Here is a 21,036-nt window from a genome sequence, read left to right as displayed (position 1 = left end):
GTTACAAATGAGTTTCCATAGTGCTCAGTATTGTTTAACCTTTATATCAATGACATTGTCAAAGGATTGCAGGGGGAGGATATTCAGTTGTTTGCAAATGATATGAAGCTGGGTAGGGTATTAGCAATAATGCAGATGTGGTTGTCCTGCAAGAGGATTTGAATGTACTGGACAGATGGGCAAATGAACAGCAAAATGTGAAGTCTTGAAGTTTGGGATACATCGATGGGTGACTGCATTGGAGGAAGCAGGGGAGGCAAAAGATCTGGAAGTGATGATTGATAGAAATCTGAAATTCAGGGAACATATTGCAAAGGTGGTGAAGGTAACCCAGAGGATTGCTGCAATACTGAGAAGGATACTGAGCTGCAGAGATAGTTGACCTGATCAGATCACACTCGGATTATTGTTCTCAAATTTGGTCTCCAGGATTTGAAGAATAAATTAACTCTGGTAGGGGTGTAGAGGTGGATAACAAAGATGGTATCAGGACTGTACGATGTTAGCTATGAAGTCAGGCCTGAGGGAATGTGGACTGCAGAGTTTGGTAGATAGAAGAAGGAGAGGTGATCATTAAGAGATAGTTGCTGAGTTGACACTAAGGAGTTATTTCGCTTGGTGGAACATGGGAAGACCAGGGGTCATCCCTAGGTGTTACGGAAGGAAGCTGTGAGCAAGAGGGTGAGGAGTGGTTTTTTTGCATGGGGGGCAGTTGATATGTGAATTGCATTGCCTGATAGTGGTGAGAGCGCAAACAGTCATTGAGTTCAAGGAATGGTATGAGAGACTTTGTGTTTTCTAGGATATTCCTACTATGATGAGTCTTTTGACTCCATGGAGGCCTGAATAATAATAATATATCACTCAACACAAGTTTATCCTCCTTATGAATATAATTTGCCAGAAACTGTTACCAAATATCTCTTAACTCTGAAGCTGTAATGATTTTCTTTTCCTGAAAATAGATGATATTCATCTTCTAAATTTCTATTACTTATATATAACTTCCAAGGCTTACATGATAATTTTTCCTAGGTGGGGCATTGGTGGTGACATCTCATATACAGTAACAGTTTCCGATGCTTTGATCAGTCTTGAAATTTTGATATTTTTGTTCTTCTATTAGATAGTACCTGAAATAACTATTTTTCAGGAATTCTAGAAAGTCACTTTCCTGACTTGAAGATGATACTTCCTCTATCCAATCTATGATGTCATAAATGAAATATTAGCATTGTTACCTGCTTTGCACTAACTAATTTAATTATATCTCATGCTCATCACCTTCTGTAGTGCACTCATTTCTTCAGCAGCATCCCACTAAATATTGTATATTGTCCATTTCCACTTCACATCACACACTCCCAAAGTATCTGGCACTGTTTTCTCTTCTTCACTCTGAGTGGGAAAAATGCATCATAAGCAACATTCACTCACCCTACTTTCCCTCCATTTTTTCATAATATGCTGTGTCTCTCAAATTCTCTTCTTATCGGAATGTCTTCTATGAATTCACTAATACATAAGGCCATTAATTTGCTCTCTTATTGCTAACACTTCTAGAAATGACAAGGATGCAAGACATTATACAGGCACTGTTTTCTCTTCTTCACTCTGAGTGGGAAAAATGCATCATAAGCAACATTCACTCACCCTACTTTCCCTCCATTTTTTCATAATATGCTGTGTCTCTCAAATTCTCTTCTTATCGGAATGTCTTCTATGAATTCACTAATACATAAGGCCATTAATTTGCTCTCTTATTGCTAACACTTCTAGAAATGACAAGGATGCAAGACATTATACAGACATTGTTTGTATCCTAATTAGCATTATACTCATTATACTAATTATCGTTATTGTTCTCAGCTTTCATTTTGCCTTGCAGAATGCTACATAAACTCCTATTCAACCAAGTTGTTTTCACATAAGGCCATATAGTTAATTTCCACTCTGACAACTCATCCTAGTTTCTTCATTTTTTACACTCACTCAGAGAACAACATCCTCAGCAAATACCTGTTCGCATTCAACTCATGTGTTTCATACAACTCTCTCTCTCGCTCTGCTATTAGAAAATGCACAATAGATCTTGATGTACTCCAAACTTCTTACACATTCTTGCTGTACTGTTTTCTTATCTTTGAGGTAATCCTCCTCCACATAAATCCTTTTATTCTTGACAAAGTTATTAAATGTTCTTTTCCATTTCCATTTTTTGAGTATGAGGAAGGATTGAGAAGATGTAATTTGCAGAGTCTGGTGGACAGGAGGAAGAGGGGAGATATGATAGAGACCTACAAGTTGGTAAGGGGTTGTTATAGGATCAATGGTGGAGAAGTTCTACAGAGAATAGTGGGAGATCAGGGGAGAACCAGAGGTCATCCCTGGAAACTGTGTAAAGAGGGTGTGAGTAGGGGAGTGAGAGGTAGGTTTTTTTCGTGCAGAGTTGTGAATGATTGGAATGCCTTGCCTGAGAGTGTGGTGTCTGCAAGGAGTTTGAGTGTGTTTAAGAGATGGTATGATGAGATGTATGTGTGATAAAAGGACCTCCCAGATGAGTCTTTGACTTCATGAGGTCTTGGGGTAATAATAATAATAATATCTCTTCAGTCGCCATCATACTACAACTGTTTTTATATTTGCTTACACAGTCTTTAAACTATATGCTGTGGATGCTTTCATAGTTCAGTTGGTGTGAATGGTGTCCTTTGGAGATACCTAGGTTCTAATCCCATTTAGAATGCAAGGAATGATTATTACAGCTTTTCTTTTGAAGGTGAGTTAGCTAGTCTCAACAAGGTTTTCCTCATGGAAAGTTGAGTTTTTTATCCTTCAAAACAATCCAGAACAATGTGCACAATTTAGACACATAATACACAGGCCTCGTGGCCTTAGTTGCTTTGATTGTAAAACAAACAAAAAAAACCAAATACTGTGTGTAGGTTTTATAGGAATCAAAAAGTATTAAAATATTTTTTATATTACATTTGTATTTTCTATTTTGTTTTTCACTCTATATTATTTACATTTCTAGGTGCATTTTTGCCTGGTATTTTGAATCAGATTCAGCCATTTATACCTAATTGGCATATGTGGATTACTTTATCTCGGCTTCTACCTCCATTTAGTATCACTTGGGGATTAGCAAACGCACATTCCATTATCTTCAGAAATAATGAATGTGACCAGATATCACTAAAGATGCTCCAGGAGATCTGCAATTCCATTAATGATGAACAAATTGTCTTCAGATGCTGTAAAGGCAAGAAATTTATTAATGTACAAGAAGTTGTACTAAACCATTAAACCAATCTTTCCTTTTTTATGCTATTTTTTTCGCAGACTTGTTTATTATTTTTTCTACCAGTATTTTTAGGGGGGGGGTTGAAGAGCACAATTGTGTTGAGTCTGTCAACTTAGGGGTTGATTCTTTGAATGATATTAATCAAAATAACTTTATATATTAACTAAATGGGCTAGAATTTATTTATTTATATGAATTAAATGGGCTAGCACTTATTTAGGATTGATTCCTTGAATGATATTAATCAAAAGAACTTTATATTAACTAAATGGGCTAGTTTAATATAAAGTACTAAACAAAAAATGATGTACTAGTGATTAGAAATTAGTTGGCCAAATTGTATTCTGTATTGACTTAAACCAGAAACAAACATAATGGTGTACAACATAATTAAATAAGGACTCCTTGCTGTTTTTGCCAGGAAAAAAGTGAAAAGTAATACTGGGGCAAACATAATGTTAGAAGAATTGAAGATAGGCACCATTAACATGAGTATCAATGGAAAAGAAGTTGAACTGGCAGAAAAAAGAGAGCAGTACCATAGATTAATTAATCTTAATGAAAGAAAGAAGAGCCTCCATAGCTTAGTCAGTATAGACAAATCCCTTTGGTCAGAAGGACCAGGGTTTTGATTCTCGTCAGTGACGTGAGGAACCTTTATCTGTTCTCTTTTGACTAAAGATGAGCTAGGTGGTCTCATACAGAGGTAGGGGTTTTTTTCACCCGGAAACTCTGGTTTTTCATCTCCCAGAACAGGCAAACTGGCCTCGTGAATACACATGGATTACGGTCACGAATATGTCCCAGCCATATGCCAATCCCGAGCACAGATAAAATTGGGGGGTTAGGGAAAGCAATGGTGAACTGCCATGAATCTCACTAGGAATACTTTGTGGGCAATGCCTACAAAGTCATCTATGGTCCAAATTGACTGAAAGGGAATAAATAATAAAGCAATGTTATATTCAGATAACAGCAATTAGGGAACCAAAGGAGTAGCAATAGTATCTTGAGTAGTAGGCAGTAATGAGTAGAGTCATGTGTGCAAATGTCAAAATTGAGAATTGCACAATGCAGCTTATTTGTGCTTATGGCCCAACAGAAGGTTCTGTTAAAGAAGAAATGGAGTAATTTTGTGAGTCATTAGAGAAGGCAGCTGATATAAAGCAAAGAGAAAAGTTGGTCCTTGGAGATCCAAACAGCAGAATAAAAAAATGAAAACCAGACATCTAGAAATGTGTTGAGAAAATTTGAAAAAAAGGGCATAGCTAATAATGGTGATTACTTATTATTGGATTTCTTTTTTAGGACACAGACTAGACATCACTTACGCCATATTTCAATACAAAAATATGCACAAATTCACATGGAGAGAAGATACAAGAAATAAGAAAATCCTTATTGACTATGTCATTATTGATAGTGATTCAAGATACACAAGCATGCAGGTGATTTTAATATTGGAAGTGATTATTACTTGGTTTTAAGTAGAATAAAAATAAATACCATACTGAAAAGAAAAATGTGTAAAAAAAGTTTTAAAAATAAAGTTAAACAGCTTTTAGAGGTGAACTGTGTACACTCACCTATTCAAATATTATTTAAGAAAAAATGAAAGTTTGCAAACAAGAACCAAACCTTGGAATCTCTGTGGAAAACTCATTGATGCAGTTAGATAGGCATGTTGATGAAGTTGTTTGCAAGGGTAAAAAAAATTATAACTCCACCATGATGGACACAATAATCTCAAAAGGCAGTTATGAAAAAGAAGAAGTGTATCACAACTTTCTAGCAAGTAAGGTTGCAGATGCTTCAGAGAGAGTGAACAGAGAAAAAGGTTGGAGAGCTAAGCCATGTATAAAGGTAGCTAAACAAAAGTCATTAGAAGACTGGTAAGAATATAGGAGACAAATGCCATGAGGGCAATATTAAATATTATTATTAAATCAGAGAGTGCTGTGTAGGCATACGAACGGGCGCACGGTGATATCGCTGTTCCAGTTTTTTATAGTTTTAAAGTGGTTCCAACTCCTGCTTTAAGTTGAAAGTGTTCCCAAGTAACCCTACTTATCACACCAAAGACAGTGATATAAAATTCAACGAGATCGGCTAAGAAGAAACCAAATTTTGAAGTGTTGAAAAGTGAACAGAGAGGACCGTGGTTAACAACGAGTGAAGAACAAAGGACGTCGCCATCTTTACAATCATGCCAGACTGCCTAAGGGAAGAAAGGTGAGTCATGAAGTGTATCAAATGCATGGAGGATTTATCGTCCAATGGAAATAATATAACTTGTACGAAATGTAGTAGGATTCTACACTTAAAATGTGTAGAATCCTAGCTTTTCAGAAACAACCGGGCAACATAAATATAAATCCGATGTAACACGCAAGGAATGGAAGTGCGTACTCTGTAGGAAGAACAAAGAAACGCACCTAAAGCAGCCACCTACGATGCAGCTGATTATACTGGAGGCAAAATCAGACAACGAACTGAACAGACAAAAAAATGCAGGTGAGTCCTATAATTTCAACTCTTTAAATATACTAATAGGAAACGGTCTAGAGACCAAATAATAAACAGAACGAACAAATAACAAAAAAAATCTAGCGAATATGAAGATTTGGTAAAACATAATAATTTAGCAGTGATAGAAGTGTTGGAAACGGTAAAAGACATTAAAATGAGCATTAATGCACTAAATGACAGGCAACACAATTTGATGAAAGAGACATCCGAACTCCGTCAAGAACTTCATTCTCTAAAACTACAATACGAATATTTAAATCAGCAACAACATAAAGAAGATCTTGTCATAAACGGTCTTCCTGAAACTGCACCTACAGAAAACCTCAGAGACGTGGTTTTAAAATTAGGCCATGCAATTGACGTCCCCCTACAGCTTAACGACATTCAGACCGTAAATCGGATTCCTAAGAAGAGCAAAAACCAAGGCTTGTCATGACCTGCACCAGTCATAATTTGTCTTACGAGCAAGTCCATAAGAGACAATCTCATAAAAGCCAGCAGGACAGAAAAAACCAGTTGCCAAGGACTAGAACGCACAGCAAGACAATACACCAATCTTCCTATCTGAATATTTAACGTGATTCAACCAGAATCTGTTGTACCAAGCAAGAAAAGCAAAAATGGAAAAAAATTAACAATTTTTGTAGACCAGAGATGCCAAGATATTCATAAGGAAGTCACAAACTTCAAAACCGATACAAATTAAAAGCTCAGAAGACAGAAAGGCTGCCACTGTGAAAAAAAAAAAAAGCCTCCTAATTAGTTCAAAAAGAAGCCCACAATAAAAAAAGAATGTGAACCATCAAGACAGATGCAACAACACAGGATATATCGGCAATTTCACTTTGATTCAGACCATTCAGATCATTCATTTGACCTCCCAAACACCTGCCTACTTCCAACACAGCAATTAAATCAATAATATACAGGGTGTTCGGGATAAATTTGACATATTTATAATTAATTATATTTTTCCGTAAGTTACATGTATTAACACACACTTCTCTTCATTTAAAAGTTTGGACCCTTCTTCATTCATATACAGGATGTCAGAAAGGATGGATAGCTGGAACCCACCTGAATCATGGAAGAGAATAACTTGTATCATGATGATTCGTGCCCGCCATCAAAATAAGGATATTACGGCTGCTGCCCAATGCTCCCTGAATACAGTAAAAACAATCAGGCATGAACTAGAGACTTGCAATGGTGACTACGAGGATGTAGCAAGAAGAAAGATCCCTAGCAGACGATCTGATTGCGTTCGTACAGCAGAATTCCTCGCAAATCTGCAGGAACAGGTGTTGAAGAACCCTGGCATTGGAATTCGGGCTTTGTTCGTGGAGTTGCTAACTGTAGTCAAGCCCTGGATAACAAGGGTAGCCAATGGTAGGCCGTATGTATGGCAGCAGGATTCGGCCCCTTGCCACACCTCTGGGAAAAGTCAAAAATGGTTGTCTGAAAATTTCTACGACTTCACCAGTCCAAATGTTTGGCCTCCAAACTCCCCAGACCTTAACCCCATGGATTATTTTGTATGGGGCGTAGTTGAAAAAGACACCAATCGCACTTCCAGTAATACAAAAGCCCAGTTAATGGATAAAATTAAAACAGTTTTTGCGGCCCTTCCCAGGGAGACTGTAGCATCAGCTTGTTCGAGGTTCCGAAGCAGAATTGAAGCTGTGATCGATGCTAATGGTGGTTATTTTGAGTAAATCTTGTTGATAGTATTGTAATTAACTCTGCCTGTAATGTTTTTTTGTCAATTCATTAAATTTAATAGATACAAAGAAGATTTTCTTTTTCCTTACGAAACTGTCAAATTTATCCCGAACACCCTGTATATATATATATATATATACACATATATAACCAGTGTCATCCTCAGATAAGCTAATTACAAAGCTTCGAGGATGCAGTTGAGATATTACATTCCAGTAGTAGTATTTATCTAACATTATTCACTTAACATTCTGTAATGAATACTTGTAGTAAACAGAAAAATGTGATAGTAATAAAAAAAATTTTAAAAAAATAAAATAAAAAACACCTCCAGGTTAACCAAAGACTCGTCGAAGGAGGGCGCCTGCTCTACAGCTCTCCTCTCCACCAATCCACCAACCGCAACTAACTTCATCATCTACATCAATGCCATCTACCGCCAACCACTGTCACTAGTATTTTCACAGACAATCAATCACAAACATCCATGCCCAGCCCATGGTAGGATTCGAACAAGCAGCCTTTTGGCTGGAGAGTGGATATGCTAACCACTCGGCCAACCAGGCCGGCAACATGTTAATATCACACAAATATCACAGACAATTGAATAATAATCTTTGAAATAGAGAAAAGAGTATTGCAGAGGGGATAAGAGATGATAAAGGTGATATAAAAACGGAAAATGAAGATACGACTGTGGTCTGAAAAGTTCTCAGCCTAACAATGAAAACATGAATTTATAATTTCAAAATTATCTTTATTTTTCTACATAATCTCCCTTAAGACTAATACATTTATTCTAGAAATGCTCCAGTGCCATTATCCCATCCCTGTAGTGGTTCTCAGCAAGATCTGCAAAATACCCCTCTACAGCTGCAATCACCTCTTGATTCGAAGAAAAACACTGACCAGCGAGGAAGAGTTTTAGTTTTGGGAAGAGATAGAAGTCAGAGGGAGCCAAATTTGTGGAATAGGGTAGATGTTCCAACAATTCATAGTGTAGATCCTTTAATTTTCCTATTGCCAAAACACCTTCATGGGTAGGTGCATTGTCCTGATGAAAGATGATTTTTTTTCTTCTGCAAACCGGGTCTTTTCTTGTGAATTTTTTCGTCTAGTCTGGTTAAAAGATCGGAATAATATTTCTTGGTTATTGTTTTTCCCTTTTCAAGATAATTAATAAACAAATGCTTTTAGCATCCCAAAACACCTATGCCATGACCTTTCCTACTGATGGAACTTACTTTGTCTTCTTTGGCCCTGAACAACCAGCTTCTGTCCACTGTTTTGACTGCTGTTTGGATTGTGTAATGGTGAATCCAAGTCTCATCCATAGTAATTAATTGACACACAAAATCAGTTTTATTCTTGTTAAAACGCTCCAAGCACTGTTTAGAGATTTTCATGCGAGTGCGTTTTTGATGTGCTGTGAACAAGCGTGGCACCCATCTTGCACAAAGCTTTTTCATTTGCAATTCTTCATGCAAAATATATCCTACACGTTCTTTTGAAATGCCTATAGTCTCAGCAATTTCATGCACTTTGACTCGCCAGTCATCCAATACCATATCGTGCACTTAATGATTTCTGGTGTTGTTACACTTTTTTGGACATCCTTCATGTGGATAATCTTCAAGGCTGGTACAGCCATGTTTAAACTCGGCAGCCCATTTCTTAATTGTCGAAAATGAAGGAGAAGAGTGCTCATAAACTTTTATGAACTTTGAATGAATTTCTTTTGGCGTTAAATCTTCTTTTACAAAGAACTTTATAATCGTACAATACTCAATTTTATCCATTTCAAGGGATACACACAACACTTTTGCTTCAGACAGCTATATAAAACAAGCTACTTGATAGAATGACTTGCAATTTCACATGGATGCTTATGACAGATGTACAAACTTAGAAAAAAGAATTGTGCCAATAGTGTTGCCATATATGGTTGAGGCCGAGAACTTTTCAGATCACCCTTGCATGCTGATTGTCTGGAGCAATTGCTTTGAAAGATTGCTAAATGAAACAAGATGTGTTAGCACCATGGTGGAAAATATTTAAGATGATTGCAATAAGGAGTACATGTCAATACTTGAAGTCTTCAGAAGCCTTCAGAAATGCTATAATATGGAGGTAAAAAGTTTTACAGTGGATACACTGCATAATTCAGAAGGCCAGGTCAGGAGGTCAAATTATATATGATAGAAGTAGAGCTTTCATAGTTCCCATTTGAAAAAAGAAAAGAAAAACTATGTGAGGATTACAGAAGAATTTTCCTATTTGTTTCAGGGAAAATGTATGCAGCATACTTCAAAAGATGTTATGAAAAATAGCAGGCAAGAAACTTGGAGAAGAACAGCTGGGATCAGACCAAAAAGGTATTGTCAGGATCTGATTTTCTCTTTACAAGAAATAGTACAGAAATCATGTTAACATAATGGACATTACCTACATGCAGTTACTTGTCATCACCCAACACAAAAAATAGACATCATCCATTTCTTACATGATAGAACCTACAGAATTTCCACCATCATAGATAAAAGAAACCAAGTGCTACAATATCTTAATTGTATCCTTCCAAAATAATGGCTACTGCAGAACATTAGCCCAAAAAATTCCATCTCAACCTTCAAAACAATCAGAACAAGAAAAAAAAAAATGCAAAGGAGCAGTGATTCTTCCATGTATACAATTAATCACAGAGAAAATAGTAAGATCTCTTCACCAACAAAAGCTTAGAAGTTGACTTCTACCCAATCAACAAAATCTCTGAACACCTGAAATCTCCTCAACCTCCACATATGCCACTTCAAACACCATGTGTCTACAAGATCAGCTGCAATTGTGGTCTACACTCCATAGGATAGACCAGGAGATCTGGTGAGATACACTGATCGGAACCCTTAACCATGCTACTGGCCAGGATGTATATATATGTCCACATTTCCATGAATGCAAAGTGCATATTAAATTGTAATACCATTGATATTACATTGAAATTTATGATGGTGGATACGAAGCTTTTGAGGATGCGTATTTGATCTTTAATGGCTGGTAAGGTGATTAAAGGACATTGAGAATGAAAGAAAGGACAAATTAGGGCTGGCAGCACATTAAACAACACCAAGTAAAATGATTATATGAATGAAACTGAAATGCTCCACATTGATTACCATTTTTACCCAAGAGTATGCAAAGAATCAGTTGAAATGATGAAACATACTCTATTGTGCAACAAAAAAACAAGGGACGATTTTACATCAAGTCTGGTCTTCCTTAATCCATCACAGCACACTTGTATCTACCAGAAGTATACAGCAACCCGTGAACCAGCAACCAGCATAAGAGTGAATGCATGCTTTTCATTGTTTGAATGTTTTCAAATATTTTTCACTAGAGATGTTAACTGTTATCACCTGCTTTTTAATTTTTAGTTGATTCATGTTATTTCCTGATGATGTGAAACAAAGTATTTCATGAAACTAGTCAAAATAAAAACGTAGCTTCTATTTGACATCTTTGTTTGTGGTTTTATACTAGAAAAAAATAGTTCTAAAGTTGTTCTATCCCCACAGAAGCCTGCGCAACAAGATCTCTACTTTAGTTTTCATAGATCTGGAAAAAAACATGTGACAAGGTTCTGTTCCATCAATTTCTCTCTCTCTCTCTCTCTCTCTCCCTGTGTCTGACATTCCAATTATAGCTTTGAAATTGCTTTCAAAGTTGTAATTATATGGGTTAAATGGGACATTATACAGAGCAAGGCATAGTCTGTATTTAAGTCAGCAGTAAGAATTGAAATAAACACAGGAAGATGGTCTGATGTAAGACAAGGGTGCACCTCCACTCTTATTCATCATCTCCACTCTTATTCATCACTTTCTTACTTAATCTGATCCATGTGGATTAAATTAAGTAAGGAAAGAGCATTAAACTTGATATCAAAATCAGAGATATCAAACTTAGTTATCTGCTTTATGAAGATATTATTATATTCCTAAATGAACCCAATGCAAGTTTGCAGGATTCCTTAACTCAGTTGAATAACAGCTGTAATAAATTTGGTATGAAAATCAGCAGTAAGAAGACCAAAACTATGATTATAAGCCAGAACATAAAATCCTTTCCATATTTTATTTGTTCTGTTGGAGACCATATAGAACAAGTCAAATGTTTTAGCTATTTCGATACAATTTTTTGTGAAAAACTGAATATGGAAGTAAAGAACAGGATAAGCAAAGCCGGTATAATAAATTTATATGATATAAGAGATAAATTAGCCAAACACTAAATCAACAGTATACAAGACGGTGTTCAAATCAGTTTTAACTTATAAATATGAAAGCTGGTTTAAAAATAAAACAATTGATCAAAGACTATAGACCACAGATATGTGATTTCTGAGTAAAATTAAGGAAGGAAACCAGTGACATTATATCAATTCATATTAAAAATGAAGATATAAGGAAGGAAGCAAATATAAGGTGGTATGGTCACAGAACGGGCAAGGAGAGGTTAGCAAAATAAGTATCTGCTGATGCAAAGATAGCAGGAAAAAGATCCAGAGGAAGGGTCCTCTGACTGCACAATCCACCATTCTAGTTGGATTGGTGCACCCAGAAGTGCCCTAAAAGACCAAAATATATGATATAAAGTTACAGGAGTACTGACAAGTGAAAGACTAAATTGTAGGAAAATTGTTAGGAGATTAGTAATAATGCAAACTTAATCAGATGATACTGTTATAGTAGCTTGTACACCCCTTGATGGTACAGATCAAGAAACTGATGATACTTACACAGTTAATAGACAAAATTAACTAGCCAGCAGATGGCATATTGTGTAGATGAAGGACTGAATAGTGCAGGCAGTGGACTGTGCAGTGTGAGATGCCCTCTTGTGATGATTCCTTCGATTTTTTCAAGTTTAACGTAATAATAACCACAATAACTTATTCTTGAATTGGAATACCAATTATGTTTAAGAAATGAGAATCAGTAAATACAGTAGATATAAATGGAAGGATCTAAAAGGCTCCATATAGTAAAAACACAAGAGTAACTATATGTAGATTCTATTATTATTCTGTTCTGTTCTACTGTGTGGTGAGAAAATGCACAAGGTTTATTTTACAAGCATTATACATGTGAGAATGAATGATTTGGTTGGACAGGTGTGGAATGTGGGGAAGGATATCTTGAGATTGTTTATGAAAGTGAAAGATAATTGTATGGTAGAAAAGGTAGTCTGCATATTAGCCAAATAAGACAGCAATGAATGATGAGCAGAGATCACAAATAAGCATGTTGGGAGAGCTGTGTGAGAAAGGAGCACAGTTTGTGAATATGCAGAGTTAATTCAAATGACAGATGGAGCTATGACTACATTTGAATAGATTTGGAAAGCTTGTTGCTGAAATGGATTGTAATGAAAAGGTGAATGAGAGATATGATGAAGTGGTGAAAATGAAGGATTGTGAGGAAGCAGGAAGAAGATGTTCATAAAGGATGATAATGAGAGAATAGGCATGCAAGATAAAAAGAAAGTGGAATTAGGGGGATCAGGCAGAGTATAGAGAGCAGATTATTATTATCATCATCATCTGACTTCCATGAAGTCAAAGTACTCATTGCAAGAAGTCCATAGTCTCTCATTCAAAAAGATCATTCACAATTCCGACACTCACCACATTTTCAGGCAATGCATTCCACTCACTAGTCACTTTCAATACAAAGAACCTGCTACTCACTCGCTGCTCATACCCTCCTTATATAACTTCCAGGAATAGCCTCTTGTTACACTTTTGTCTCCCTCTACTCATTGAAAAATCTTCTCCACATTAATCTGGTAACAACTCTTCACTAAGTTAAAGGGAGATGGTAAATCCCATTTTATTTTATAGCCGGGTACGAAACTCGGATCGAAATCCATTGCATCCATAGAGTTTCATGTCGAAAAGACTATTGGCGAGCCCAAGTGTAAGTGATCACTTGGGTAGTACAACACCAGGGCAACTCCAAGCAAAGGTGGAGCAAGCTCCATCACTAACCTTAATATTCTCTCATAATGTAAAACACAGCTCCTAAGAGATGTGTATATATATATTATTATTATTATTATTATTATTATTACTATTATTATTATTCAGGCCTCCATGGAGCCAAAAGACTCATCGTGGGAGGTCATTCCTAAGAAACACAAAGTCTATTGTTTTACATTATGAGAAGAGGTCACTACCCAGACCGGTTTCAACCTTTTTTGAGGTCTCATCAGTGAGTAGGTAGACCTGGAATATCAAGGTTTTAAGTGAACCGAACTTACATATACCTCTACTATAGAATTGCTGAACTGGTACCCGGTTTCGTACCCGGCTATAAAATAAAACGGGATTTACCACATCTCTTTAACTTAACTTATGTCGCCAGTAAAATAGCCTTTTGGCTTATTATAACTCTTCACTAACTTTCACACCTCAATCATATCCTTGCTTCTTCTTCTGTTCACAATGCAACTTGTAAGGCTCTACAAGTTGCATTCCATCAAATTCTCTCTCTCTCTCTCTCTCTCCTCATATCTGACACTGACATACTGAACCTTTCCTGAAACCTCTCCACTACAGTCTCATTCCCTTGAAATCCAGGCAACCAAATCTGTGCACAGTAATCTATTGGTGGTCTGATCAAAGGCTTATACAAGGGAACTAAAACCTCTTTGTTTCTGCATATCAATGTCCTCCACATTATGGCAATAATGTGGAGTTTTTACAATGTGTGATGTTTAGCAACACAATCCTTAAACTTACCATGTTTGCCATCATTACTAGATCCCTTGTCTCTTGCATCTCCTTCAAAATTTTCCCATTAATTGCATATGCTGCATTCCAACTATGCCTACTAAATTTTAAAACCTTGCATTCTGCAACATTAACACGTTCGCTGCCAACTACGAGTATACTCGTAGTTCGTATATGAGCTTCACAAGCCAACTACGAGTATACTCATATGTCGATTTACCGACCTCCTATGCCGAACACGAGTTATCCCTTTGTATAATTACCTTAATTTGGACCCTTGGATTCTGAATAAAGCAGAGAGCATGTCTGGGGGCTTGGTAGAAGAGAAATAATTTCAACTAAAATATAGTATATTGTGTATATGCCTCAGATGCCAACTACGAGTATACTCGTAGTTCGTATATGAGCTTCACAAGCCAACTACAAGTATACTCGTATGTCGATTACCAACCTTGTATGCCGAGCGCGAGTTAATCCGTAGTATAACATCGTAATTTGTAAATCAATTTTAAACTCGGCTTTCCTCAATATTTTGTAAAGCATATAAATTGGTTTGTTCTACTAAAATTGTGAGAAAATCTTCAGAAAAGAAAAGTTCAACTAACCTTTTGATACTGAAATTTCCAGTGTCAATTTTAAAACCTGCAGTTTCAATAAAGTCAAATTGTGGGGGCTCTTCTTCTGAATTTTCCCAATAAGTTGATGTTGATGTATTTGGCTGGTTGCTAACTTCATCTTCAAAAGTTTCTTCATCATCGGAGTCACCGCTAGAGTCGTCTGTAGGATCCTCTTCGGAATCGGAACCAAATATTTCATGAAATTCATCATCGCTCATATTAGCATAAGCTTCTACTTCTATATCAGTAAGTTTTCTTTTACTGGTCATGGCGAAATTGAAGGTTCTTAGAGACTAGAAACTAAAACTGAACTAGACGCAATAAACACTGGCGTCAGCACATGTAATATATATATGAAAGTGATACGAGATTACTCGTAGTTGGCATATGAAACAAAATTCGATCTGATAAGCCGGCTATGAGATTACTCGTAGTGACCTTGAAGATGGGAGTGATACGAGATTACTCATAGTTGGCGTATGAAACAAAATTCTGTCTGATAAGGCGGCTACGAGATTACTCGTAGTGACCTTGAAGATGCGAAAAGCGCTTGGCGTGCAGGAACAAACTATGACTGAGTAGCGTGGCAGCGAACGTGTTAAACTGAAATCCTCACTCGCTTGCCTACTCACATAGTCTATTAAGATTCTCCTGCATGGTCATAACATGCTCTACCTTTCATAGCTAGCTAACTTTGCATCATCAGCAAACAGCTGCATATCTCCAATTCAGCCAGTCCCAATATCATTAATATACAAGTTAAACAATAATGGTCTTAGAACATATCCCTGTGGCACTCCTTTAGTGACATTTTTCTTTTCTATACCACTCCTCGACATACAACCTGCTGATATGTATCTGACAACCATTCAGCTATCCAATCTTGTTTGTCTGTTTCAATTTAGCTACCAGCTAAATTCACATGGCAGTCTGTCAAAAGCCTTTGAAAAATCCAAGTATACCACTCTATATGCATCTCCCTTTTCCAGTGAATTTGTCATCTTATAATACATAAGCAGATTGCTAAAACATGATTTCCTCCAACAAACCCATGCTACCCAACATAAAGAATATCACTATTATCAACCCACTTCTTAATAATGGTCCTCACTGACTTCTCTGAAACCTTAGCAACAACTTCAGACACACAGATTGGATTATAATTTGTATCCTCCCTTTTATCCCCTCTCTTTATGAAGTATAACAGTTTTTCCCACTTTCGGCTCCTTTGGGAATTGTCCTGTATCAAGACTCATGTTATACTGCCAATGTTGCTGTTAATTCTCTACAGCATTCTTCAAGGCAACCAATGATATATTGTCAAATCCTACTGCCTTAATAACATCAAGTTTACTTAATTTCTCACATATCTCCTGCTCATTCACACATTCAGTCCCTCACACCATCAGACAGTAGATGCTTGAGATAATATAATATAATAGGGACAAATGGGACATGTAAGGGACTGGTTACAGACAGAAAAAGGAGTGGCTCTGTTTTTAATAAGTGCCAGGAGTATCAGAAAAGTGGAAAACAAATTGTATGATATGAACAGTTAATTGCTCACATGTAGAAATTTCAGTCAAGAAAGGGTTTATGAAGAACTACAAAGCTGGTGATTATGACAAACTTAGGAGGCAACTTATGAATGAATGTCATTGGTTCATGGGAAATGGTGAAGGATTGTTTGAGCGAGGCAGTATCAGAGTGCACACTTCCAGTAGGGATTAAGTGGATGAATAGAAATATAAAGCAGGAGCTGCAAAAAAAAAAAAAAATCATTGTGGAAGGAATATAAACAAGGTGATCAAGCATGCTCATGAGCAGTATAAAGCACAAAGCAAGAAGGGTAACTAGTATGGTAAGGAAGGCTAAATCAGATTTGGAGAGAAAATTAGCTAAGCAGGCCAAAGTAAATCCAAAAGAGGTTTTTTTTTTGCTATGCATGAGGTGGTATCAAAAAGTTTCAAGATTAGCTCTGTTTATGAGAAATTACTTTATTTACCTACGTTTACACACTATCACCTTCAAAATAGTCCCCTTGCATATCAATACAGTGCTCCCAGCATTCTTGCCACTTCTGGAATGTGTCCTGGAAGTTTTTTCAAAGCATGCCAAGCACCTTCTGCGATTTGCATTGGATCTTCGCAATGGTGTCAAAACGGTGACCTTTGAGCTGGATCTTCATCTTTGGGAAGAGGGCAAAGTCTGCGGGAGCCAAATCTGGCGAGTAGAGTGGTGCAGAAGTGAGATCATGTTGTTTCTGGTGAGAAACTCACGTGTGAGGAGAGCTCGGTGACAGGGGTGCATTGTCATCATGGAGCATCCAGTTTTTTGTCCACCACAGATCTGGTCACTTTCACCGAATGTCCTCCCTCAGATGGCTTAAAACCTGGCAGTAGAACTCGCTATTGACAATCTGGCCACTGAGGACGAATTCTCGATGCACAATGCCGCGTATGTCAAAAAAGACGATGAGCATGCACTTGGTCGAGCTGCGGACCTGCCTTGCCTTTTTTGGTCATGGAGATGATGGGCTCTTCCACTGCGAAGAGTGTTGCTTCGTCTCAGGGTTGTACCCGTACACCAAGTTTTGTCACCAGTAATGATCCTCGACATGAAGGATGGGTCATCCACGGCACACTGACAAAGTTCTTGGCAGACTTCGGCGCGTGTTCCTTCTGCTCCTGGGTAAGCAGCCTGGGGATGAACTTGGCAGCAACACGGCGCATGTTCAAATCACACGTGAGGATTGCATTGACTGTTCTGTATGACACACCGACAATGTTGTGGAGTGTTCTCCATCTGTTGGCTGTTACAAACCTAGTCTTGAAACTTTTTGATACCACCTCGTAGTAAGTAAGAGAAAGAATGATTATGGAAAGATAACTTGCTTAGTGCTGTTGGTAGGAAAGTGACAGAAGCAAAAGAAATACTTCAGTTACTAAGTGATAACTTTGCAAGGATATATCGTCCAGGTGATGACTTTGGTGTAATTTACAATGCACCTTCGTTCTTCCAATTGAGCTACGGAGGAGCTTACACATTACACATGAGCTAGGATCAAGAGGAAACAGTTGGACTTGAAGAGGGTTCTAAAATGGCTCGAATTGAGCATGGAGAAATCACATCGAATGAGTAGTATTAGGAAACTAGCTGTATAATCCAGGAATGAGCTGTTGTGTTTGTATACAAATGCTAAAAGTATATAAGAAACAAGGCAGATGAAATGGTTACATTAATTGAGTCTGTTCACCCAACAATTGTCGAAATAAGTGAGACATGGTTAGAGGAGGACGACATTCTGACAGGAATAGAGATGAAAGGATATGATGTGTTTTGTGAGGATAGAAGGGGGGAAAAGGGAGGGGGGAGTGCTATTGATGATAGAGAAAGAGTATGTCCATACAAAGTAGAGATGCAAGAGAGAAATAGTGCCAGTGTTCTTGAGGAAGTATGGTGTGAAATAGAGGTGAATACAATGAAATACTTGGTTGTATGTTGTTATAGACCTGGTAATGTGGATGGTAGTAACTATGAAATGTATAATCAAATTAGCCAAGCAAATAAGAAAAGAGTGATCATTATGAGCAATTTTCATTATGACAATATAGACTGGAATGATGAGATAGCAACTGGAAGTAAAGAAAATGAGTTTCTTGAGTATTTGAGGGATAACTACCTCAGACAGTATGTAACAGAGGGCACACAAGGATTGAGGGTCTTGGATTTGATCATCTCATCAGAAAATGCAATTATAAATGAGGTGTCCAATCACCCACCAATTGGCAAGAGTGACCATGAGGTGATTACCTGGGTGGTTGCCAGCAATGTGAGGATCTCTGTGAGAAAAGGGTATATGTGGAACTACAAGGGGAATGATTATGAAGAGTTTAGGAGACAGCTTGCGGGTGTAGCATGGAATGAGTAGTTAGGAAAAGAGATCAATGCAGCTTGGGGTATTTTCAAAAACTATCTAGTAGATGCAATGTCTATATGTATTCCAAGGGTCGGAAGGTTAAATAAGGAAGGTGTGAAATGGATGAATAAAGAGATTAAGCGTAAAATACAGACAAAAAGGGCATTATGGGAGAAGTGGAAATAACCAATTCCATGAGGATTACAAAGACCAGACAAGGTGGGTGACTTGGTTGGTGAGGGTAGCTAAAGTGAAGTATGAACAGCAGTAAGCTAATGAAGCCAAAAAGAATCCGAAGGAGTTCTTTTGATATGTAGCCAGCAAAAGAAACAATCATTATGGAAGGATGACATTGATTGTAGAAAATGGTATAAAGACAGCTGTTGTAGAAGATGTGGTGGAGATATTAATGAGCAGTTCATAAAGATCTTTCAATCTTGTGAATTTGACTTTATGGAGAGAGAGAGAGTGAGAGCAGTTGATGATGGGAAGGAGAGACTGACAATAAGTAAGAAAGAGGTATTTGGGGAATTGAGCAAACGTGATGTTAATAAGGTTCTGGGACTTGATAATATATCACCACATATTCTGAAGGATTGTGTCAGGGAGTTGACACCTGCCTTGACATATTATTTGGGAAACAAAGATGGAATGCAGAATTTATGCTTGGTGAGGATATATTGTTGGAGGTGGAGGAAATAAGAGATCTTGTAGTAATAGTGGATAAGGATCTGAAATTTAGGGGGCACATTGCCAAAATTGTGAAGACAACACAAAGGCTTCTGGGAATGATGCGGAGGACACTGACTTGTGGAAGTAGCGAGAATCTCTTGTTCCATTGTACAAGCTTTGATAAGGCCACACATGGACTACTGTGCCCAGATTTGGTCACCTGGTTTTCAGAAGGAAGAAGAGATGTTGGAAAGGGTCCAGAAGCAACTGACTAAGTTTTTAACCTCTGGAATGTCGAATATGAGAAAGATTGAGAAGATGCAATTTGTAGAGTCTGGTGGATAGGAGGAAGAGGGGAGATATGATATAAACCTACAAGTTAGTAAGGGGTTGTTATAGAATCATTGTTGGAGAGGTTCTACAGAAAACAGTGGGAGATCAGGGGAGAACCAGACATCATCCCCGGAAACTGTACAAAGAGAGTGTGAGTAGGGGAGTGAGTAGCAAGTTTTTTTTTTCATTCAGGGTTGTGAATGATTTGAATGCTTTGTCTGAGAGTGTGGTGATTGCAGAGAATTTAGTGTGTTTAAAGTATGGTATGATGAGCTGTGTGTATGATAAAACAACCTCCTAGATGAGTCTTTGACTCCATGGGGTCTTGGGTAATAATAATAATATAATAATCAGCAAGACATGTATGTGAGAGCAGTATCCCAGAAAAGAAAAGTTAGTAGTGTATTCTGGGAGCTGTTATATTTCACCATGTACCTTACTACCAGTTTATCCTACTGCCAATAGAAGACAAAACTGGAAGCAGGCTATCAACACAAGTTGAAAAAAAAGTTAGTATTACAAGGAAATTTTTTCTGTGTATAAGTTGTTTAAGTTAGAATGACTGAATTTGCCTTTTTTTTTTTTTTTGTATGATTTATGTGACTGTTTAATATTTTTTTTTAGTAAATAATAATATTTGGTTAACCGATCAAGTGTTGATCAATATTTTATTAATTAACTGGACCAACTAGTTTCGCCACACTTATCTGTTGGCTTCTTCAGGGCACTTACATATAGGTTTAAACACTCTCACAATTATGCGTAACTGCAAAACTGACAAGAATAAAAACTGACTAGAATAATTACAAATGAAATAGTATCGAACGTGAGTGAAACACGTATCGCATGTACAAGATCAGCTAGCTGTTGCTGAGGAACCTTCTGTAGTTTGTATTACAGTTCATTTCTTCCATTTTTAAGGCTCTGATTAGGGTTTTCCATATCTCTGGCAGTATTAGGCCTTGATTTCTGTTAAGGTTCACAGTAGAACGGGCGACTGTGGCTGCTTCTTTGAACATTCTTGAATGTAATCTTCCTCTAAGTAGGGGGAACAGCTTTTGTCCCACTCGATGACATGGTTAGTTGTGGAGAAATGAGACGATAGCCCAGAAATGTCCTGTCTGTTGTTTTTGACATAGCCAAT

At 37.3% G+C, this 21,036-nt stretch overlaps 1 protein-coding gene across 1 annotated transcript in view; it reads left to right on the top strand.

The window, feature by feature from the left end:
- LOC150101361 (phospholipid-transporting ATPase ABCA3-like) overlaps positions 1-21,036 on the top strand; it is a 646,575-nt gene that overhangs the window by 501,868 nt on the left and 123,671 nt on the right. Inside the window, exon 18 of the mRNA XM_090400940.1 lies at positions 3,038-3,265. Within this exon, the coding sequence (XP_090257066.1) occupies positions 3,038-3,265 (228 nt within the window). The remainder of the gene's footprint in view (positions 1-3,037; positions 3,266-21,036) is intronic.

The sequence above is a fragment of the Typopeltis vanoorti genome, chromosome 11 (genome assembly GCF_054136105.1).
Source record: "Typopeltis vanoorti isolate ZY-2024b chromosome 11, IOZ_Tvanoo_1.0, whole genome shotgun sequence".
Classification (NCBI taxonomy): domain Eukaryota; kingdom Metazoa; phylum Arthropoda; class Arachnida; order Uropygi; family Thelyphonidae; genus Typopeltis; species Typopeltis vanoorti.
Note: the sequence above shows the minus strand (reverse complement) of the source record. Positions and strands in the feature narration are given on the sequence as shown.